The following is a 23,552-nucleotide window of genomic DNA, read 5'->3' as shown; positions in this document are numbered from 1 at the left end:
ATAAGCCCTACCATACGTGTTGCAATAAAAATTGCTATCAAGTCAACTGACGTGCCAAATGTATAATTTCCAACACTTCAGTGCAATGCTCAGCTTATGTATGATAAATGCAACACTTGTTCAAATAGCAATCCTCGCTATTTTATTTTCCTTTATTTGCCATCTCCACCTTTTTTCTCACTTGTTTTCTCTGCATAAGTATGAATTACAAAAGTAAAGGCCATGATACCTGACGACATTTAAAAAATCTGTTACTTGGTAGGATGCTGAGTTGTAACGTTTCTCTGTCTCCAGATTTTCCAGCTTTCAAAGTGCCCTGTTTCTATAGCCATTTTTCATCCTTTTCATGCAGATTTCTTCATCTCTAATGACCTTCAGGCAATATCAGGGTGATAATATGCTCAATGAAAAAAATCAGTCAAACTTTCGATGTCACTGAGTCCCGACAGGGTGTTGGAACTCACATCCCTGAAGTCAGAAATGGGAAGGGTTTTCTGTATTGTAGCGGAGTAACATCCTGTTCAATGATGTCAACAGGGAGTCCTTTACAGAGGTGGCCAACATTTAGCACCTCTTGGCTGATCTCAAAAAAGCTAAGCAGGGTTGGTTGGTTGGTTGGTTAGACTTGGAATCGAAACATTGTACTGTAGCCTAAACTGGGAAGTTAAAAAAAAGTTCTTGGAAGATAGGGATGACAAGCCAGTTTCGTATTGTGGATGCCAAGAAAGCCATATTGAGATTCTTTTTTTTTCCAGAGACTTTGTCTTCAGATCCAGCAGTTTTGCTTCAGATTGATGGTGTGACAGAGGACAAATTAGAGAAATATGGAGCAGAAATAATAGGAGTGATGCAGAAGTATTGTTCAAAGATACTACCAGGTATTTAAATAACTTCATTTATTTAATGCATTGGCTGGTCCCATTGCCACAGAATCATGCTAAAACGTTAACTTCTGTCCTGTTGACTTTTTTCCTTCCTTATCACTAACACACCTCAGTTGCTTTGGCCTAGACAAGCTCCTCAAGTATTTTGGTGGCAGTCATGCAAATGGGACCCCTAGTGCAGAAATGCTGTCCAAACTAAGAAAAAAGTTTGTATTAAGGAATATTGGGTTTTTCTCTGCAGCGGAAAACAAGCTTCTCACAGCCACAGAGACTGACGCTAGCAGATGTGATAGTGAAGGCGAGGAAGAAGCAACGAATATGACATCCAGCTATTTCCAAACCAAAAATGGCAAGGGAAGGAAGAGGAAGAAGTCCCATTTTTTTAGGGAATCGAAGAAAAAAAAAGGATCTGGGGGACAGCAAGCTTATTCTAAGAGGTAACGTTTTCCAATTCTTCATAAAAGTTGAATCAAACTGTGACATAGTGCTAATGAAGCACCTTTTAACATTGAATTCTGTCGTTGACAATCACTTTGGAATTCTTTAACACGGCCACTGACTAGCTGTGCCTCTCCTTCCCCTCCTCCCCGCCCCCCCATTGTAAGAGCCACAGAAGTATTAACACCACCTGAGCACTGAGGATTCAGAAAAGGTGATGGGAAAAGGAGTCTCTGCTGGTGTCACTATGTAAATGTTTCCTTTCTCCATCTACAAATGACCATTTAACTAAACTGTCTGACAGAAGCCCCTGTGATTTTTTGAAACAAGATATATGAAGATGCTCTAATAGCCTGTTTGTTCTTCTCTCTTCCTAGGAGTTCCAAAGCCTGCAAGTCTGGTTCTAAAAATTCTACTTCCTGTATTTTTCCTGGCCAGCCAGGAGCTGCCAAGAGGCCTGGAATCATGGCACTGCCAAGGCCCCAAAGCAGACAATACCTTAAACCTTCTTACACACTTTTGTGATGCCCTTAAAAGTTAATTCTCGTTTTTGTAAATGTTATTCAGCATAAAAGTATGAAAGTATTAAATTTTTCATTGACTTTTATATTAAGTATTCATGTTTTGTAACTTGCTTGTACAGAAGTAAAGCATTTAAATTAAGTCACTTCTTGTGAGCTGTTGCATAAGAGAGCTTTTGAGTCATCCCCTAAATACGAAATGAATGTCTGGGAGGCGGGAGAGTAGAAATTTAACTGGTAGAGAGAGATTAAAATGGACTGTTTGTATCCCGAGTGACGCAGTGATCAGCAGCAGCCCTTTGAGCAAGGGAGTTTGGCAAGAGATTGCCCGCTGGCCACCAGTCTTGGGGTGGGGGGGCGCCTCTCCAGGGCCAGAACAGCGGGGGGGGGGGCAGAAGGCAGGGCAAGGGTCAGGTCCGGTGGAAGGAGGGGGGAGGGCTCATTGAGGACCTCAATTTCAGGTTGCCAACAGCTTGGGGTGGGGGGGGAATCATGGGGTCTGCCTTCTACCCTGCGGGACCTTCAGGCAGAGGGACGGGGGTCCCAGGGTGGCCTATCCAACTCAGGCGGCCTGGAGGGGGAGGGCTGGGGGTCCCAATTGGGGACAGAAGCATTTTTGCAAAGGGCCTTTTTTTGCCCCCGTCGCAGGCGAGGCTCCGTCTGAGGGAGAGAAGCAGGCGACGCCTTCGGGCGCTGCGGGGGGGGGCGCGGTCCCTCCCGAGGGCGGCCACGCCGGAGAGGCCCCGCCCCCAGCAGCCCCCCCCGCCGGGCCCTCCGCGCCTGCGCACGCGTCTGCGGAGTGGCGGGAAGCGGGCTGGATGGCGGGCGCGGGAGCTGCGGGCCTCCGGGGGGCCGGAGCGGAGGGGGAAGAGGAGCCCGAAGGCCCGCTTCCTTCCCCGCGGGGCGGCGAGGCGGCGCAGCTGTCGGCCTACGAGAGGAAGCGGCTGAGGAACATCTCGGAGAACGCCCGGTTCTTCGCCTCCCTGAAGCTCTTCGAGGTCGGTGAGGCGCTGGAGGCGCTCCGGCTGCTCTTCGCAGGGGCTCCTGGCGGGGCTGGAAAGAGGCGAAGCTGCAGCTGCGGAACCGCTTCGCTGACTGCGCCCGGATGCAAGCCGGCATTTGTGGAAAACAGCCCGACGTTTAGGGCCGGCCTGAGTTTGCGAAATTAAGAGCGCCAGACGGGGGTGGTGCGTGGCTGCCTGGGCCGCGCTGAGGGAAGAGGCGTCGCCTTGGGCCGCCTACACTTCATAGCGCAGGGGTCGGCAACCTCGGCTCTTTTATGACTCGTGGACTTCAACTCCCAGAATTCCTGAGCCAGCTGTGCTGGCTCAGGAATTCTGGGAGTTGAAGTCCACGAGTCATAAAAGAGCCGAGGTTGCCGACCCCTGTCATAAGCATCTAAGGCACATCAGGATGTCGAAAGTTGGCCACCTTGTGGGGCCACATTTCCAGCTGCTCCGGGGCCGCGCAGCCCAGGCTAGAGGCGCCTGGTATAACCCTGGAGCCTTGAGACTCCGAGTCCTAGTTCCACCTTAGCCTAACGGGCGTCCCCGGGAGACGTGAGTTGTAGTCCTTAGGCCTGAAAGCCAGCTGGGTGACTGGGCCAGACCTTCCCTCAGCCCAGCCCACCTCGCAGGGTGGTGGTTGTGAATGGGAGGGACACAAGAAGTGCACATGTTGTAATTTGCCATTTCTGTTAAAGGGATAGGCATAAAGAGGCACCTAGCTAAGGTACTTCTAGGGAAGGGGATACATAGTAAGCTGAAGGAATAGAGAGGAATTATATATGTTGACTTAAAGCATACTTTTAGAATAGTGCACACTATTGTAGAATAGCATATAGCTTATGCATAACATTCAATTTATGTAAGGTTTAGTCTTCATAAAAACTGCCTAGAGTTGGTATTTTAAAGTATAACTATGAACCAAAGTGCAGCCATGTTTAACCAAAGCATGAACTCTGTTACACACATAGCTTCTAGATGAAAAGCAGGCACTCTTATAGATAAAAAAGGGAAGACATAACTACTTTATAATTGCAATTATCCAGTTTGGGTAACAGTTCACCTTGTAGATAAAGCTACACCCTTAGAAGGATGTTACAAATCATGCCATAGAAAGGGAGCAAAGATAAGACAGGAACAAAAGGGGCTTTTGATCTAATAATTGGAGGGTTTGGTAATTGTAATGGTTGTTAGGTGGTCAGAAAGCATGTAACCAGGTGGGCCTATCAACTGGGCTCACTTTGGAAGGACGTGGCGTGATACACGGGACAGGCTATAAAAATCTATGCAAAAATTGATTCAAGTGTGGACTCTGGGATTTGCCATTACCAAAAGTTCCACCATCTTTTGCAAAAGCTTTAATAAAACTTGTTTTGTTTTCCAACACCCTTAAGAGTTAAATTTTTATTCCTCGCATGAGGAAAAGAGGAAGGAGGAAGTATTAGGCCTTGAGTTACTTATAAAAATAACAAAGGGGGAATAAAAATACCTTAATTTTTTTTAAAAATGTGTTGAAACATTGAGAGTTCATGCTTCTCTGTTCTTTTTCTCCTTCAAGTCAGCTGCCAGACTTCGTAAAATGACCTTGAAAAGGAAGACACCAGGAATAAAGAGGTAAAACTATATTGTGTGTACATTAACCCATGGCAGAGTTCAGATACCTAGCAATCCCAACAGAAAATTAATCCAGACATCCCCACCATGGGAAATGTTCTTGTTGGCCGGTGACTGTGACCCTTCCAGTGGTATCTGTGGTACCCAAAATTAAGTAAAACTTAAATTTAAAAGGTTTTATACAGAACTTAAATCTCAATAATAAATATAAAACACTTTGATTGCGGTAAGCACATACTGAAGAGAGGCTGAATAAAAAAGTGAATAATCAACACTGCAGAACTATGCTGAGGTGATGGTAGTTGCCTAAAGAGAATGAATTGCAAAATATGAAGGAAAGGGAAAGTCAGGATCATTACATGAAGTTACTGAGATCCTCAGAGAGGAAGCGGTAAGGACAGTGTGGAAGTAAGAATGGACTGGAGTAAGATGGAGTGAACAGCATGCATCAAGTGGGTGGAAATGAGAAAAAGGCACATTTACCTTCTCTGTCTCCCCCACCCTGCCCCCCTGCTATTTTTGTGTCTTGGCATAACGATGCTTATCTTACAAGAGAATAATGGGAATCACATGAATGTACTAAACTGAATGTACTCATATACATATCAAATTTCAAAAAAATGAAACTGCCTGTTAGGATCCCAAAGCAGGACAAATGACTGGGAAGCAGCACTCATGATATTTCTTAAAGCTGGGGTGGTGGGGGGAATTGGAGGACAAGAAAAAGGCCAAAGGTGGCTTAATGAAGCTCAAAAATAAGGGGGGGGGCAGGCACAAAGAGAGAAAACTATCAGTAGATTGGAAGTATATTGGTGGTGTTAGGAAACCCAGGAAAAGAATCTGTGTATTGCTTGCTTAAGGAGAGCAGCAAAATGCCCCTTACAGACATTTAACAAATATTGGAACTCCTGGTTTGGCTTAGTAGCTGTTTGTCTAGAACCAGGAAGACCTGAGTTCAAGTCTGCCATTGGTCATAGAAGCTGCTCTCACAACCCAGCCTAACATATAACCGAGCCTAACACTCCTTATTGGAGAAAAATGAAGGGAGGGTTCCAGAGGAGCCACCCAGAGTCACTGAGATGGACAGCTATCAAAATCAAATAAATTTCAAGAAAGGTAGGGTGTAAATCTGGCAAACCTATGCTAGATGTTTTTCTCAGGCTTTTCCCAAAGATGCTGGTCACTCAGGGAATTGTGAAAGGATAGGACTGATGATAGCGATACATACGTGGCTACCTCTTGTATCCAAGAAAATAGAAAATCTAGTTAGTAGATTATATTGTTCTTAAATCCTGGAAAATAATTCAAACAATGGAGAAGGACTGATGGCCCTGTTTTCAAAAGGTGAAAAAGAAAGAGTTGGTTACTTTGACCTGTTCTTTGGAAGATTCTAGAGCAGTTCGTGAATTATCAGAAATTGGCATGGATTTATGCAGAACTGGTCTAGGAAGATTAATCTTTATGATCAAGTAACCTGCTTGGTTGATTATGAGTACTGGGAATGCAACATTTTATTTGTCAAATTTAGAAACCACCCATCTCCCTCACCTGCCTTGACTTCACCCTACCTTTCTTGAATGCTTCAGCAAAAGCATTTACACTATACTGTGTGTCATTCTCTGATTAGAAAGCTAATTAGGTTGGATGGGAGGACATTTTGGTATAGTTGACTCAGAAATCATACTCTGAGAAGGCTCATTGATCCTAAAAGCAGATAATCATAGACTATCATAGAATACAGCCCTTGATCCTGAACTTTCCAACTTTTTTTTAACTATGGATGAGGAGATGGAAGAATGTTTGTAAAATTCACAGCTGATCCAAAATGGGTCAGGAATGTCTAATACACTTGTGAACCAGAACAAAAAGTTAGAGAAATTCCACAGTCCATTCTTTTCTATCTCTTTATTAGTAGTACTTTGATACAGCTCATGATACTGCAGGTTATGGATTGTTCTAAAGGGCCCACAAATTCTCGTTCACCTCAGTAAACAGCTTTCTTCAAACAGGTGAAAGACTGCAGAGGAAGGTCAGGATTTTGAAGTGAAAGATACAGAATATCAGATATTAATTATAAGGTGGCAGATACGAATTCAGTGTTAGGAAAGAATCCAAACAATAAGAGGCATCCTACATCAGAGAGGTGTTGGGTACCTTTCATTGGAGGTATTCACGGTGGGTAGCCATCTCTGTGGGCTGAGCCTTGAGTTCTGCTTACCAGGGGACAGAACCTGGTGGCTTTCCTGGACACTTGCAACTCAAAGCTCTTTTAATACTGTCCTGCCCTCTGCAGCTCACAGTGAAAAATGCATGAAGACTAGCCGGAAAAGAGTTATTTAGAAAGAAGCACAAAAGTATGGATCTGTCCAAGAATCTTTTAAACGCATATTTTTACTACAGATCCCACTCTTAAGAATTGTGAATGAATATTTTGAGCAGCATCAGCATTACTATGTTAAGGTTGTTTTCTTCTTTATGGTCCTGGAGGAAATAATTCACTTTCTAGGGAGGACCACATCCTTGGAGAAATCTGGTAGCCCCCTCTGTGTCGTACCCCAGTGGAAATGATCCACACTCATCTGCTTAGCCAGTTGGGGAAGAGCTGCAGGTGTCCAGCCTCAACTACCCAAGTTCATACTGAATTCTCATCTTCAGATTGTAGCACAGAGCAGCTTGTGTGATGTCACAGGGAGGAAATGATAGTAGAAAATACAGCGAGAACTCAAGTAACTGAAAATACCAATAGGGCATAAGCAAATGTTTTCATGATGTGAATGTATTCTTGAAGCACAAGATTTAGAGGTTCACTTGTATTGTCTTGGTAGAGTTAAGTCTCCAAAGGCAGAAACTAAGACAACTTGTCGAAGATCCATGCGTTTGCAGAGAATAGATCCACTGGGCATTCCCCTCCCGGAGCCAGAAGCAAAGCTGGAATTTCCTGTGGAAGAGGAGCATGTAAGAGGACCACAGGGGAGAGCGGCAGGTTAAGATGCGCTTGTGCTTGGCCCTCTGGATGACTCAGACACATTAGGGGCTTCTGCGCTTTGGCTGGCAAAGCTTTTCTGATTGAGAGTTTCCCTCTGTAGGGACTTCCAGTCCTAATGGATGGTCTTGGATTTCCATTGCCGCTTCACTGATACTCATGTAGTTGCTTTGACTGCATCTTAAATTTAACTTTGCTCAAGTGACTTGGATTGTGCAAACAAAGCAAAACCTGTCTTTTTCTGCTTGCTGCTTTTTATGTGAACCTCACTGATAATATACAACACAATTAACAGTTTTATATATCTTTTTCTTTTTTGAAAGGCCCAATTGCCACCTGGACCTCATCCAATGATTGCTACTGTTCAGGAGCCAAAAACTGACACATTTCTCAACATGTGGGCAAAAATAAGCCAGGTATTTTTAGAGTTCACTAGTAAGTTTGAAAGTGCCCGCACACAATGTAAATAACTTCTGCATCGTTTTCCAACCATTAACTAGGTGGAAGGAAAGAAGAGAGAGAAAAGCTCATGTAACTTAGAAAGGTAACTCTGAAACTAATTCTAACTTGCTTTTTAAAAATTTGCTTGCTTTGTGTTTAACATATTCATTATTTTGGCCCAGTTACAAAATTCATCTCCGTGGGATGGTCCTCAGAGAAGAACATGTTGCGAAAGTGGTGAAAAGCCGGATTTGTTCTGTGGCTGTCCATCCATCTGAAAGCAGAACTCTGGTGGCAGCTGGGGACAAGTGGGGGCAGATTGGCCTCTGGGATTTAGTAAGTACTTCATGATTCACTGTCTTTGTAGCAATGTTTTTATTATGCTTTCAAGGTAGCATAAAGTAAAGCTTGATGTTAGGTAGAAATAATTGAATGTTTAGAGAAACAAGGTTCATGAAACTCAGATGTGGCCCTCTTGCTATTCAGATCAATCAGATGGCTCCATTTCCCTCTCGCTTGGCAGGATTTTGATAGCCAAGCAAAGAGGTTTGAACTTTGTTCCAAGACAGTGTTTCTCAACCTTGGCAACTTGAAGAGGCTGTGCTGTGCTGGCTGGAGAACTCTGGGAGTTGAAGTCCAGACATCTTAAAGTTGCCAAGGTTGAGAAACACTGTTCCAAGAAGTGTAGGTTCTGTGATTTGAAAAGAAATGGATAAAATGGGGGATTTTAACTGCTGTTTCTTCCGCAAAAACTTCAGAACTGTCTTTGCTTTTACTGTGCTTATATGGATCTATCAGTAAAGTTATACTCTTGGTAAGATGATGTCCCAGGAGTTTCTTTGGCTGCACATGCCAACGGGATGGTTGGCACACTCCTTGGAGATCTGTTCCTACTCCCCTGTTCAGGAAATGATGCTTGGACCGTGGCAGCCAAATGAGCTGTCCGGTCTTTGCTTGGAAAGCTCCGGAGATGAAGCACCCACCACTCCAGGAAGCAGGTTGTTCCACGGTGTGATGATTGTCTTCATCAGGAAGTTTTCCTTATTGCAAGTTTGGATCTCCCTCTGTAAAGCTTTCAGTCACTCGTTTTTCTTTACCTGCTTTCCTTGACAGCTCTGAGTATTGGAAGTCTGCAAGCCTCTTGCCATTCTCTCTCTCTTTCCATTATTTCCAGCTCTTCACTTCCCTTCTATTGTACTCATAGTACTTAGGTGCAGTTTGACCAATGTCACATAGAACTATCATTTCCGGTGATTAAATGTCTATTTTTATAGCTGTGCATCTGGTTTCCTCTACCCAAAGTAGGGTCTTTCATACTTTTGCCCACTGAATTGCATATAGGAGCCAACATTCGTCTATCAAGATCCTTTTGAGACTGTCTTTTGAAGTGTTAGCAGTCTCTCCCAGCTATGTGTCCTCTGAAATTTGCTGAGCATCCTTCTGTCCCCTATCTAAGTCATTTATAACAGTGATGAAGAAGGCTGGAGCCTGGACAGAACCTCAAAATGCCCCTGGCTGAGTTCCCTTCTTGTAGACACAGATCCATTCAGGACACGAATATTCCACAGGACTACCATCTGGTGGTGGGGCTGCCCATCCTACATAATTCCATTTCATCAAAAAGCAGGTTACTGTCAACCTTGTCAGATACCTTATTGACATCTAAGTGTACAACATCCAAAGCATTTCCTTGCTCTGATCATCTAGTCTTGTCTTGTCCAAAAAGACAGATTTACTGACATGACCTATTTTTAACTAATCCACAGTGGCTTCTGGTAATCAGCTTGTTTTTCTAAGTGCTTCCAAATGCACTGGTCAGCTTCTGTGGGTCCTGATAGATGACATGGGTGTGACTGAAAGAAAGCAAAGTACGCCCTCTCTGCCTGACTTCACCAAAGAACAGAAATCCCTGGAGACAGGCAATCCATAAAATCTTCTGGCTGTATGTCATGAAGGACTTTATCGAGCAGCACTTTGAATTGCATCTGGAAGCCCACTCGAACCAGTGGCGCTCATAGGACAGAGGTATTACATGAGCAGTAGCTTCAGAGTGTTCTTTAAAAGCTGCGCTATATGGAGCACATTATAGTAGTCCCAACTGTGGAATGGCTAGGGCAGGGGTAGGCAACCTCAGCTCTTTTATGACTCATGGACTTCAACTCCCAGAATTCCTGAGTCAGCTGACTCAGGAATTCTGGGAGTTGAGGTCCATGAGTCATAAAAGAGCCGAGGTTGCCTACCCCTGGGCTAGGGCATGAGAGGCTTTCTAGAGGATCTCCTAATCTTAAAACAGGCTCAGTTGGCCCACCGGATGCAGGGGGCACAGGCTCTGGGACAGAGCTGCCCTCTCTTAAAGCAGGACCTGGAAGTCCAAGGAGATCCCAGATTGTGCACCTGTCTTGATTGGAGAAGTACAAACCATCTTCAAGACTAAACCTGGAGGGTCCACACATCCAGGGGACCGAAAAAATCCACAGCATCCCTTCTTTGGCCCAGAATGGAGATGTACAGCTGGCTACCATCAGCTGAGGGATGACACTTGGTATAGAAATGGCTTGTATTTATTAGAAAGGTAAAGCAAAAAGTTGAGGTGTGATATTCTACTGCACCGAAAAAAGTCAAAGTCACTGCTATTTTTTCTTTTTCTTTCTAACCTATACTTCTTTCCCATCTCCCTTCTGATCTTTATTTGAATGTGTATTTTTATGTTACAATAAATTCTAACAAAAATATTTTTAAAGAAGCACAGTAATGATACTGGTCCTCAAACCAGAGGATCAGCTCCTCCAACAGCTTTATGTAGACATTGATCAGGAGAAGAGAGAGCATCATGCCCTGAGGTACAGGTCGTCCTTGACTTATATCAGTTCATTTAGTGACTGTTCGAAGTTACGACGGCACTGAAGAAAGTGACTTATGGCAATTTTTCACACGACCATTGCATCATCTCAATGGTCATGTGATCTAAATTCAGACTTGGCCACCTGGACTGCATTTATTATGGTTGGAGTGTGGGGTCATGTGATCACCTTTTGCTTCTTACAAGCAAAGTCAGTGGGGAAGCTCGATTCACTTAACATGTTACTAACAATTGCAGCGATTCACTTAGGAACTGTGGCAAGAAAGGTCGTAAAATGGGGCAAAACTCACCTAACAAACATCTTACTTAGCAACAGAAATTTTGGGCTCAAAATTTCAAAAACTACCAGTTATAAGTTGAAGATTATCTGCACTCCACAGGTAAGAGTCTGAAGGCATGACCTGGAACTGGCCCCAAAGAAAGGCGAACTGCTGTAACATGGTGCCCCAAATCTCAAGCCCCACAGAAGGTCCTAAAAATACCATGATAACCTTTTTTGAAAGCCACTGGGAGATCAAGGAGCACTGGGGTGAATGCACTGCCCTCACAGACGATCTGAGTGAAAAATAGAAGCATTCTGCTATCACAAGGCTTTTTTGTTTTGGATCACCCAAAACAAAAAAGTGAAACGTTCCCACTTTTTGAAAGCACCTGCCTTGGGCCTGGGTGGGGCTCTCTGGCTGGATCGCAGCATTTATGTCCCTGTGTGAGAAAATAATAATGATAACGATAAAGTTAAACTGCTCTGGGACTTCAGAATTCAAACAGACAAGCACCTGCAACATAACACCCCAGACTTAACAATTGTCGATAAGAAAGACAAAAAAGTCTGGATAGTGGACGTGGCAGTGCCTGGAGATAGCAGAATATATGAGAAAGAACTGGAGAAGATCACAAAATACAAAGACCTTCAAATAGCAATAGAATGACTGTGGCAAAGGCAAGCAAGGGTAGTTAGTACCAATAGTAATAGGCACCTTGGGTGCAATCCCAAAACAACTGGAGCACCACTTGAACACCATCATCAGCATTGACAAATTCGCCATTAGTCAATTGCAAAAGGCGGTCTTACTAGGAAGTGCTTCCATCCTGCGATGATATCTGTAATACCATCAAACATCCATATCTCCCTATCCCAGGTCCTTGGTAAGGACTTGATAGGTAGACAAAAATGCCAAATCCAGTCTGAACATCTGGCTGGCTGTGCGATGATCAATAATAATAATAAAGTTGGAAGGGACCTTGGAGGTCATCTAGTCCAACTGCTTGCTCAGGCAGGAAACCGTAAACCATTTCGGGCAAATGGCTGTCTCTTCTTAAAAACTTCTAGTGTTGGAGCATTCACAGCTTCTGGAGGCAGGTTGTTCCTCTGATTAATTGTTCTGTCAGAAAAATTCCTTAGTTCTAGGTTGCTTCTCTTTTTGGTTAGCTTCCATCTGTTGCTTCTTGTCCTGCCTTCAGGTGCTTTGGAGAATAGCTTGACTCCCTCTTCTTTGGGGCAGCCCCTGAGATATTGGAACACTGCTATCATGTCACCCCTCGCCCTTCTCTTCATTAAACTAGACATACCCAATTCTTGCAACCGTTTGTTATATGTTTTAGCCTCCTGTCCCCCAATCATCTTTGTTGCTCTTCTCTGCACCCTTTCTAGAGTCTCGACATCTTTTTTACATCGTGGTGACCAAAACTGGATGCAGGATTCCAAGTGTGGCCTTAGCAAAGCATTGTAAAGTGGTATTAACACTTCACGTGATCTTGATTCTATCCCTCTGTTAATGCAGCCTAGCACTGTGTTGGCTTTTTTGGCAGCTGCAGCACACTGCTGGCTCATATTTAAGTGATTGTCCACTAGGACTCCAAGATCCCTCTCCCAGGTACTACTATTGAGCAAGGTACCACCTATACTATACCTGTGCATTTGGTTTTTCTTGCCTAAATGTAGAACCTTACTTTTTTCACCAATGAATTTCATTTTGTTAGATGGTGCCCAATGTTCAAGTCTGTCCAGATCCTCCTGTATCTTAAACCTGTCTTCTGGAGTGATGACTCTTCCTGCCACCTTGGTGTCATCTGCAAATTTGATGAGTTCCCCATCTATCCCTTCCTCCAAATCATTGATGAAGATGTTGAAGAGCACTGGGCCCAGAACAGAGCCCTGGGGGACCCCACTACAGACTTCCCTCCATGTAGATGTGGTTCCATTGAGGACCCCACGCTGAGTACGGCCGGTCAGCCAGCTACAAATCCATCTGGTGGTGATGCTGTCTAACCCACATTTTTCTATCTTATCAAGTAGTATGTTGTGGTCTACTTTATCAAATGCCTTATTGAAGTCCAAGTAAATTATATCCACAGCATTCCTCTGGTCCACTAATTTTGTCACATATTCCTCTTTTTGCTACTATGATTTCTGTTGCTCATTGTGAAAAGCAGGACAGTAATTGTGGTGCTGCTCTGGTTTGTGTTTTTCAGGACTACGGTTTAGAAAATGGAACCTACGTCTTCATACCCCATAGCCAGGCAGTCAGCTGTTTGCACTTTTCTCCTGTTAATCCTGCTCATCTTTTATCTCTCAGTCATGATGGCTCATTACGATCTGGAGATGTAACCCAAAGAATTTTTGAGGAGGTGAATATTTCAGCCATTAAATAATCTTAGAAATCCTATAATGCCATGTTTGGAAGAGACCCTAACCCTTGTGGACAATCTATTCCCAGGCCTCTGTCTGCTGTTATAGTAGCCTTAAAGGTAAAGGTTCCCCCGCACATGCGTGCTAGTCGTTTCCGACTCTAGGGGCCGGTGCTCATCTCCGTTTCAAAGCCGAAGAGCCAGCGCTTGTCCGAGGACGTCTCCATGGTCATGTGGCCGGCATGACTAGACGCCAAAGGCGCACGGAACGCTGTTACCTTCCCACCGTAGTGTTCCCTATTTTTCTACTTGCATTTTTACGTGCTTTCGAACTGCTAGGTTGGCAGAAGCTGGGACGAGTAACAGGCACTCACTCTGTTACGCGGCACTCGGGATTCGACCCGCCAAACTGCCGACCTTCTGATCGACAAGCTCAGCGTCCTAACCCACTGAGCCACCGCGTCTCAGTAACCTTATACTTACCTATTTTTTAGGGAAAGGCTGAAGAGTCTTGACAGCGCTGTTCCCTTAGCAATTGGAGCATAGCTTGACTCTGTCAGGTACAGTGGAGCCTGGGTTGGGCTCTGCCATTCCTGTTCTTCTTCCCTGTCCCTGGACGCAGGTGAAACTGAAAAGAAGCTTGCTCCCATCTGCCTGGGACAGCCATTGCTGCTGCTGGAAGGAGAGCGCCACAGACCAAAGCCTGGGGCTCTAGAGAGAATAATCACAGGCCGCTTCGGAGAGTTGTGTTCAGGGGTCCCCAATACCCGGTCCGTGGACCGGCATCCGGCCATGGCATGCCAGAAACCAGTCTGCGCAAACGAGCAAAGCCCCATCCGTGGGATGCAGACAGTACATGAAACCAAGCCCCCTCCGGTCCGCGGAAAAACCTCTCCACGGAACTGGTCCCTGGTGCCCAAAAGGTTGGGGACCTCTGTTCTAAGTGACCACTTCCAGCTGGGCTTAGTTTTTTCTGACTCAGAGAGTGACTGTTATTGTCTGTTTGGCAAGCCCAACTGTCTGCAAGAAAACCTGCTTTTCTCAGTCTTCTTTTGATTGCTATAAGTGAGCCTTGAGAATAGATGGAAATTTAATTTCAAGCTATTACGAAATGCAGGCATCAAGTCAGTAGCTCAGACTGAATAATGCCTCAAGCATATTCTAAATGGAAACTTCTCTTTCATTCACAGATCTACCGAAATGAGAGCCACAGCCTTTCTTCATTTGACTTCTTGGCAAGCAATGCCTCTACTTTGGTTGTAGGAATGTGGGATGGAAGGGTAGCCATAGTGGATCGGAGAACACCAGTACCATCCCCCGAGATCTCGGTAGATCTTCATTCAAAGACCAGGACGGTCCACGTTCACCCTGTCAATAGACAGTACTTTGTTGCTGCTGGGGAAAGGTAGGTTTCCACACAGACGCAAGAGTGCTAGGCTGGTAGCAACAGGGAAGGGCCACCCGTTTGATTTAGAATAGAATCTAAAGAAAAATGTTTTGTGTAATGAATAAGAATTACCGCGTGGTGCAGTGATTAGAATGCAGAACTGCAGGCTACTTCTGCTGACTGCCGGCTGCCTGTAGTTCGATTCTCATCAGCTCAAGGTTGACTCAGCCTTCCATCCTTCCGGGGTCGGTAAAATGATTATTGTGGGCAAAATGCTGACGTTGTAAACTGCTTAGAGAGGGCTCTAAAGCACTGTGAAGCAGTGTATGTCTAAGTGCTAAGTGCTATTGGAACTTGTTTTGCCTCTTACCTGGGGCGTTGCACCAAGAACTTTATCTGCTGATGAGATTACTAGTGCCGAGGCTCCAAAGCTAGGCCCTCATAAGATCCTTTCCTCCCTCCCAGCTCAAGGCCTGCTAGAAGAAAATATGCAGGGACAGAATTATTGCTTGTCTCCTCTGTTACAAAATAAAAACTAGCAATCCAGTCCCATGTCCCAGAAAAACCCACTTTTGCACAATGTGTTTCCATATGAAGGTCCCCACAGTGGGAGAGGGTGATGTGAACCTATTACAAACAGAATCAGAAGTATAACTGAGCAACTGACAGAATCAGAATGGAAAAGAATCTTTGAGGTCTTCTAGTCCTGCCCCTGCCAGAGCAGGGATCTCCAAGGCATCTCATGCAAATGGTGGCCCAACCTTTGCTTGATAACACTCAGTGATGGGCCTTCTTGACTCCACTGTTCCATTGTTTAATAGTTCTTGCTATCAGGAAATTGCTCTTTATTTTAAGTTTGGCTCTCCCTCTCTAAAGCTTACACCAGTAAGTTCTTGGCCTGTCTTTGGAGCTGAAAAATAAATCCACACCCTTCTCCCTATGGTAGGCCTTCAAAAAGGAGACACGGCTAACCTTTCTCCTCTTACTCTTCTGTAGTCTAAATATGAGAGTTACTTAAACAGCAATCGTTAAGTAAATGCATGGGCATCAAGCAAAGCTACGAATTCTTGTGGGTGGTTTATCAGAAACTTGCTAAAAAAGCTGGAAACCATAAAAAAACTTAAATTACGGTCAGATGACCATGGAATGCTGCAATTGGTCATAGAACTGCTTGCCAACTGCCTGAAATGCAGTCATGAGTGCAGGCGTGTGTGCAGCATCAAAACTCTGGAACTGGGCCCTAAGAAACTTTGGGTGGGGGCATTATAAGTTTGAAAAGTCGCTAGGTGACTGCTCGCTTAACAAGGACTACCTGCACCTTTATAGATGCCATGGTCTAGATCAGTGGTGGTGAACCTTTTTGAGACCGAGTGCCCAAACTGCAACCCGAAACCCACTTATGCATTATATCAAGTGGGCGATGCTCCAGCGACCCGATCTGGGTGTCGGAGGCCTGCAAAATCGGCCGGGGGGGGGAGCGAAATCACTTTGCAGCCCTAGATCTGGGCAGCAGAAGCATTTTGCAGGCCTCCGATGCCTGGATCGGGCCGCTGGAGCATCGTAAAATGATCGGGGGGGGGGGATTGCTCCAGAGGCTTACCTGGACTCGTGCTGCAGCTGCCTTCACCATCCAGCCCGGATCCGCCCAGCTCGTGCAGCTGCTTCCTGACTCTCAGTGCAGAGAGAAAGAGAACAAGAGTGCAGGAGCACGTGGAGAGTGGGTGGGGCAGCCTGGCCCTGCCTCCCTCTTGGGTGATGGTGCGCGTGCCCACAGGGACGGCTCCACATGCCACCTGTGGCACGCCTGCCACAGGTTCGCCACCCCTGGTCTAGATCCCATCCAGACATGGGTTGTACTCAGAAGGATAGCAGTCACCCATGTAGCTCCTCCCAGCAGCAGTGTGTCATGGTCATAACCAGCAAGCCTGTGGGCTGCTGCACTTTGCACCAACTGAAGTTTTTGAGTGGTCTTCAAAGGCAGCTCCACGTAAAGCAAATTACAGTAATCCATAGAGAAGGTGACTGTCTTCAGTGTCACTCCTCTGGATGTAGTCCTTGGTTCCCTTTCTGCACTCTTCCAGTTCTGAGTACCCAGCCCTGTGGCTTCATCCCAAAGCCCTCACCCAGCTGGCAGCTCCATCACATACCTCAACGTTTGTTTAACAAGAGTGAGGCTGTTGATGCAACACACCAGAAAAAGCACAAACTTCATGTAGGCCAAGCAGGGGATGCACGGGAAAGTAGGAAAGAAGCAGCAATGAGGAGGACGCCCCCATTAAATTCTAAAAATGTCTTCATTATTTCTTCACTCCCAGGACCCAGAGGGTCTTCCTGAAGAGCTTCCTTGCTTAGATTCCCCACAACCAGGAACCTGAATTCTCTTCTGTGAGAAGAGATGTGCGTTCTTTTTGCTTAGTCCCGCTTCTCAGGAGTGATGGGGGGGTGATTCCGTACGCAGGATCTTCTGATCTTTGAAGAAAATGTGCCATCCTAGTAAATATCCTGTTTCCATTGCTGTTTCAGAAACGTCAGCATTTATGATGCTCGGCACCTGAAGAGCAGAAGTCAGCCAGTACTTGCTCTCAATGGGCATACCAAGAGTGTTGCTTCGGCTTATTTTTCACCCGTGACTGGAAACAGAATAGTGACAACTTGTGCTGACGATACACTGAGGTATGTGTGAGTTGGCTTTGTATTAGATTTTGCTTTTGGGAGTCTGCCTTCTAAATTTTTTCCTGCAACTCTGCTATCAAAATATTCTACTTAGCAAGACAAAAAGTCCAGGAAAATTGCCCAAGTAACCCTCATACCACCAGATGTCTATTGAGACAGATTTGCCCTCACAGCAGTTTCTCTTTTTTCTTTGCAACGTGTGCAGAACAAAAAGAGCTTGTTGGTTTCCATGTAAAAAGGAACACGGTTGAAAGATGAGGTGGTGAAATGCTAGAGGACTCAAGAAACATACCTTTATACCCTTATTGTAAATATTGTGAGGAATCGAGCAATTCTGGTTCCACCATTGACCATCAGATTCCACAAACTGGAAAGTCCAAATGTGAGTTCACAGGGCAAGAGGTGCCCGAGTTCACTTCCCCCATCTGGAACCAGTTGGCATCTGCCCCAAGGGAACATCTCTGGATGGACTTGCATAGAATCTGCAGCTGAAGAAAAAGGGGAGAAGAACCCGTTGCCACGGTGGGGGCCCACATGTGGGCACATGCGACCACTTGCTTTTTACCAGGATTGCTCACTGTGTTGTTTTGCTCTCTTCAGCTGCTCCAAGAAACCTGGAGCCAGCAGGGATTGACAGCTTAGAAAACTATTTTGACATCAAGCAGGATGGAGGCTGCACCATCAGGGAATTCCCAAATGCTCAGAAAACTCGGGCAATGGGATGAACCATCTTAAGAGGATCCTCACCTACATAGAGATCAAGGTCTATGGAGATTCTCAGTCATCCAGGTCATAGTTATCCCAAAGATGCTTTTTCATGAGGCAGCTGGACTTTGTTTTTCTTTGAAGACATTTTGCTTCTCATCTATGAAGCTCTGACTGGATGGTGGGGAATGGAAAGATTTATACTCCTGCAGACAGCTGTTCACTTGCATTCTTTTAGCGAGTCATTGAGGCCACCTGGAGGCTTATCTGTCTTCAGGGCCACCTGAGTGGTGCAAATGGGTGTGGTGCCTTCTTGGAACTGCTGAAAGGACTGTGTTGTAGACACAGATGATGTCAGATCCCTCCCCCTCTGTTGAAAGAGGATTTTGACCTAGATGGCCTCTTTGACCCCTCTTTCAAACCAGCCTCCTCTCTGTCCAAAATGTGGACTTTGTTGTCTTCGAAGGAGTGGCTTTTGTCTTTTAAATGCAGATGGACTGCTGACTCTTGTCCCGATGGGTTTGTTCTCCTATGTTGTGTCATGCCTTTATGAAGAGGTTTTGTTTCCCCAATGTACAGATCTGCACATGTCTCACCGCCTTGTACTGCATATACTACATCGCGCAGTTTGTGTCTGGGTGTTTTATCCTTGGGGTGGGCAAGCTTCTGCCTTAGTGTGCTCTTAGGTTTGAAGTGTGCACATATGTTGTGTTGGCTGACGATCCTCCTGAGCTTTGCCGATATTCCTCCAACGTATGGAATGACTACGTTGCTTCGTTTCTTGTTTTCTTCACACCTGTTACAGAGGAGCTCCTGCTGGGTCTTTTTTGGGATTTGATGAAGGCCCACTTGGGATAGCCACGCGTTCTGAGGGCTTCCTTGATGTGTTTTATTTCTTTTTCTTTTCCTTCTTTGCTGGTCGGCAGGCCTTCAGCTCTGTGGTGTAGGGTTCTGATAACTCCCATTTTGAGCTCCAGTGGGTGGTGAGAATCAAAATGTAAATATTGATCCAAGTGTGTGGGCTTTCTGTAAATTTCAGTGTTAAAGCTTCTGTCTTCCTTAATGCATAAGCATAGTTCAGGAAGGCTAGACTGTGTTCCTTCACTTCTTCACATGTGAATTTGATGTATCTGTCCACCGAGTTGATATGTTTGGTGAATGCTTCCAATTCCTGTGTTTTAATCTTGACCCAAGTATCCTCCACATGCCTATACCAGTAGGGCTTTGGTTTCTACCTCTTCCGTGTCCCCCATTGTGGCCAATCTCTACATGGAAGAGGTACCAGTGTCCCCCTTCTCCAGCAATCTAGTCAGCGTCCCTCAACGTGTCTTCCTCTGCCCATCTGGGCCTCAGGGTGTGCTATCCCAGAACTGAAGTCCAGCCTTGCTCTCCTCACTTCCCACAATACGCCCGAGCCAGTCAGTTCTGGGATACCAAGTGACCGCTGTTTTGCAGTTTTAGATGCACTTAGGTATCACGGTATCTTCCCAGTTCCTACATCTTATACACTTCCTGTGGGGGTAGCAGGTAAACATTCCCCAGGCTGCCCTCACCCTTGAGAGAAGCCAGCCTTTAAAAGGCTGCTCATACCGGAGTCCTCTCTCTTTCTCTAAGGACCTGCCTCGGCTATTCCCCTAGGAAAGCACACTCAGGAAACCAGCATTGTTTCAAAGAGGATCTTTGAGAGAAAGTGATTGCAGAGTAAAAAGGCAGAATCTGATATTCCCGCTCAAAGCGTTAAGCTAAAAGTCCCGTTTCTTCAGCCTCACCCCAACGCCGGAGTCCAGTAGCAGCCAATCTGCTGGTGTGAAGATGTTGCGAGAACCTCTGGCGGAAAAGGTGATAACTGGCCAGTTTCCCAGGCCCTGTGAAATCAGATGGCTCTGAAGGAGTTTCCCCCTCAACTCCCATGCAAATACATCAAAGCGAAAGCAGCAACAAAGGTTAGAGTAGAGGAACATCCTCAGTCCACACTCATATGTGTGGGTTTGGGGTTGCTTTTCTGGCTCTGCTGTCTGTGCCATGGGCAGGGGTGGGTCTCCACCTGCATTCTTTGGCTGCTGTGCCTGCCCCCTTTCCCACACCTTTTTAGGGATTTAACTCAGTGGGGGAAAACATTCAGGAGGGCAGAAAGAGCTTCAGGGAGGAGAAAGGCCTTGACGTCCTTCCACGTCCGTCCGCCCCTTCCTTTTTCCCCTGTTTGTCTCCAGGGTCCCAGGTCCCCTGAGTTTCTTCTGCTCACAGCCTCCCGGTCTCGATTACAGCCTTGCATTCATCTATTGATCTTAGGGGGATTTGTTTTAGTTCTTGCTCATTCTTACTGGTTGACTATTCTTTGGGTCAGGAGGTTGGCAGATTTATTGCCTGCCTGACTTGGGGGGTTTCATGCCTGACTTAATGCACCAGTCCCCTGGCAGCTGTTCTCAGTTCCTCTCTCCCTGTCTGATTCCATCCGGAGCAAAGCTGCTTGGGCTGATCTGGCCCTTTTGGGGGCTTTTCCATATCTGTGCAGTGCAGGACTCTTTGCTGCTCACTGTCAAAGCCAGAGAGCAGTTTAAATACCAGGGCTTGTATACACACACCCAAGCTCTGCCCTGATTTCCCCCTCTCATCATCCAGGATCTGTTCACACTCCCCTGTCAGGGACGTCCTTAGTTTTCCCTTCATGCTCTAAGGCCTTTTTGTTGGACGAGTAGGCTGGGTAGGCAAGTGGGAAGAATGCTGGAGTAGGAATAACTCCAGCTTCCGCCCTGTTGCATGGTGGGAAATGGAAGGCAAGGAGGGGAATTGGGGGTGGGGAATAGGCAGGAGGAGGGAAGCAGCCTCTGGCCTGAAATTGGTCAACATGGTTCAAAATCATCATGGCTTCTTCCGCTTGCAAAGGTCTGAAGCTTTAAAATGAGAGGTTGAGGAAAGAGCAGTTGAATCTTCCATGTTTGAGCTCTGAATGGAAGCCTGTTGCTTCTTTGGGAAAGAAGGCCAAGGCCCCGGTTCTCCCTGCCTGCTGTCAGTGTCGCATTGATCATCATTATGGCGATTTTACTTTTCAAAGGGGGTACTTCTCTTCTTGAATCAACCTGTGGACTAGGTTGTTGACTTGTCACTTCCACAGTAGATGTCAACTGACTGTGAAAGAGCTCTCAATTTGGATGAGCAAGTCTTCTATCAGGAACTTGGTCCCTCAGCAAAGACAGTGGAATAGCCAAACAGGAGGGGTGGGAATAGTGGAATACTAACCAACTGATGCTGTGGCTGTATCGGTTTCTTGTTGGGGGATGCTCCGGAAGAGGTGAAATATTTGATCCTCAAGGAAGTTTTGATATAATCTTTGTGCAAAATGAGATGGATGATTAGAATGTCCCCAGCACAAACCTTCCTTTATCAAAAGATCTAAATAAGAATGTATATCATAACATGAAAATGATGAAGGGGGGCATGTAAGACAGCAGCTAATGATCTTAGGGTTTGGGTCCTACTCCCCTAAAACCTAATCCAGGGGCTGGGATTTGTTTTTTGGCTAAACTCTCATTTTTGCCTTTCAGGATCTTTGGAACTCAGTGTTTGTCATCTTTAGCTCCAATTCTCACAACTATTCGGTGAGTTAAGACAAGGAGATTGACTTGGTATAGGTAGTCCTTGATTTATGACCACAGTTGAGCCCAAAATTTACACTGCTAAGCAAGACAGTTAAATGAGTTTTACCCATTTTACGACCTTTCTTCCCACAGTTGTTAAGTGAGTCATTGCAGTTGTTAAGTTAGTAATATGATTATGAAACAATCTGGCTTCATGGTTACAAAAGATGATCACATGACCCCAGGACACTGCAACTGTCATAAATACATGCCAGTTGCCAAGCAACCGAATTTTCATCACGTGAATATAGGGATACCTCAATGGTTCTAAATGTGAAAAATGGCCATAGGTCACTTTTCCCAGTGCCATTGTAACTTTGAACAGTCACTAAATGAATGAAATTGCCTAAATGAACAAAATTTTCCACAGTGAACAGTTCATGGCATCCAAGTGTCATTCAGGAGTTTGAAGGGCAAGTGAGCAAACCCTGCATGTCTCTTTTGCCTTTTCTGAACAGGCACAACAACAACACTGGTCGATGGCTGACCAGGTTCCGGGCAGTTTGGGACCCCAAAAGGGATGACTGCTTTGTGGTGGGTAGCATGACACGGCCGAGGCAGATCCAGGCCTTTCACGCCAGCGGAGAGCTGCTGCATTCCTTTCTGAGTGAGGATTATCTTAACTCGGTTTGTTCCATCAATTCCTGGCACCCCACCAGGTACATTGTTGCGGGTGGGAATTCCAGTGGCCGCCTGCACATCTTTAAAGAGTGATAAGCATGCTGGAAACAAATCAGGGTTTGGTGTTTAGTTACTCCTTATTTTGCTTCAGGGCAAAGACAGCTACAGACTAATAAATATGTTGCGTTACACATCTGAAGATGTCTTCTGTTGCTACTAAGTTGGAAATTAATAAGGCCCAGGTTTGTCATTTTGGGATTGTAACTTTTTGAACAGGTTTTGAGAAACTGTTCGTGTCAATCACAGAGGCTTATAAATCTGTGTCACAAACTGTGCAATAGATAATGCCCCATTTAGAAGTTAAATGATGATATTTTTGTGATAAGAACTTTAAACGTGTGTTCAAGAATGAATAAAAAGCATATTTTGATATTTTAATACAAATGGCATGTTTATATTGTCTATTCCTAGTGTTGATTGGAAATTATGAATGCTCTGATCAGAAAAATGGCTCTTACAAATCAGTGGGGGGATGGCCTTTGTGTTCGTAAACATTAAAAAGTATGTTGGTATAAACAATTGTATAAACCCCCCCCTCATGTTAGTTATTCATGCTTCTTTTATAGTGCCCCTTAAACATACTTAAATGTTTTTAGTAATTATTGTACACAATAATTTCCCAATTAAATTGCTCAAAAGGCATTTTTTCATCATAAGTATTTATTTAAATTTGAAAATACTTTTATATGGAATCAATGGTTTCGCACTAACTACAGGCTGAATATGTAGAAAAATTTACATCTTTGACGGAAAAATGTGACACATAGTATTTGGCACATGAATCAACATCTATATTATGAAAATGAAAATTTCACATTTTCAGGTAATTGACCTTTCCTGCTTCAGCGTGCAGCATGTTAGTCCTCATTCAGAGTCTGTTTCCTCTGATACAGCAACCTGTGGAAGTCCCCCCAAGTCATACAATTGTGATTTGGAACAAATGAGCAGTGAAACATGAAACAGAAGGCCGAAGGGTTGGACGAAACCCTTGGCAGAAATAGAGCATAGTCCCCCAATGCATTCTGAAGTGCACAAGAAAAAGTGTTCTTAATTGGGCCTAGGATTGTTTAGGGTCAACAGCTATCTAAGAATGACTTG

General features: G+C 45.1%; 2 protein-coding genes across 4 annotated transcripts in view; both read left to right on the top strand.

Annotated features, from left to right (window-relative positions):
* BLM (BLM RecQ like helicase) overlaps positions 1 to 1,983 on the top strand; it is a 29,899-nt gene extending 27,916 nt beyond the window's left edge. For 2 of the 3 annotated variants that reach the window (XM_081337411.1, XM_081337410.1), the window contains exons 19-21: positions 756 to 878; positions 1,126 to 1,321; positions 1,700 to 1,983. In XM_081337411.1, the coding sequence (XP_081193537.1) occupies positions 756 to 878; positions 1,126 to 1,321; positions 1,700 to 1,847 (467 nt within the window). In that variant the 3' untranslated portion in view covers positions 1,848 to 1,983. Of the gene's footprint in view, positions 1 to 352; positions 689 to 755; positions 879 to 1,125; positions 1,322 to 1,699 lie in introns of those variants that run through there. The other variant, XM_081337412.1, reaches the window with a different exon arrangement.
* Positions 1,984 to 2,644: 661 nt separating this feature from the next.
* On the top strand, positions 2,645 to 23,045 carry WDR76 (WD repeat domain 76). Its single transcript, XM_081337537.1, has 11 exons — positions 2,645 to 2,841; positions 4,406 to 4,461; positions 7,287 to 7,416; positions 7,768 to 7,860; positions 7,945 to 7,988; positions 8,068 to 8,221; positions 13,218 to 13,373; positions 14,564 to 14,778; positions 17,284 to 17,433; positions 21,681 to 21,734; positions 22,232 to 23,045. Exons 1-11 carry the CDS (start codon positions 2,662 to 2,664, stop codon positions 22,485 to 22,487), a joined length of 1,488 nt encoding a protein of 495 aa, XP_081193663.1. The 5' UTR covers positions 2,645 to 2,661; the 3' UTR covers positions 22,488 to 23,045.
* Positions 23,046 to 23,552: the final 507 nt, after the last annotated feature.

The sequence above is a fragment of the Vipera berus genome, assembly GCF_964194415.1.
Source record: "Vipera berus genome assembly, chromosome: 12".
NCBI classification, from domain to species: Eukaryota; Metazoa; Chordata; class Lepidosauria; order Squamata; family Viperidae; genus Vipera; species Vipera berus.
This window is presented reverse-complemented; position numbering and strand designations above follow the sequence as displayed.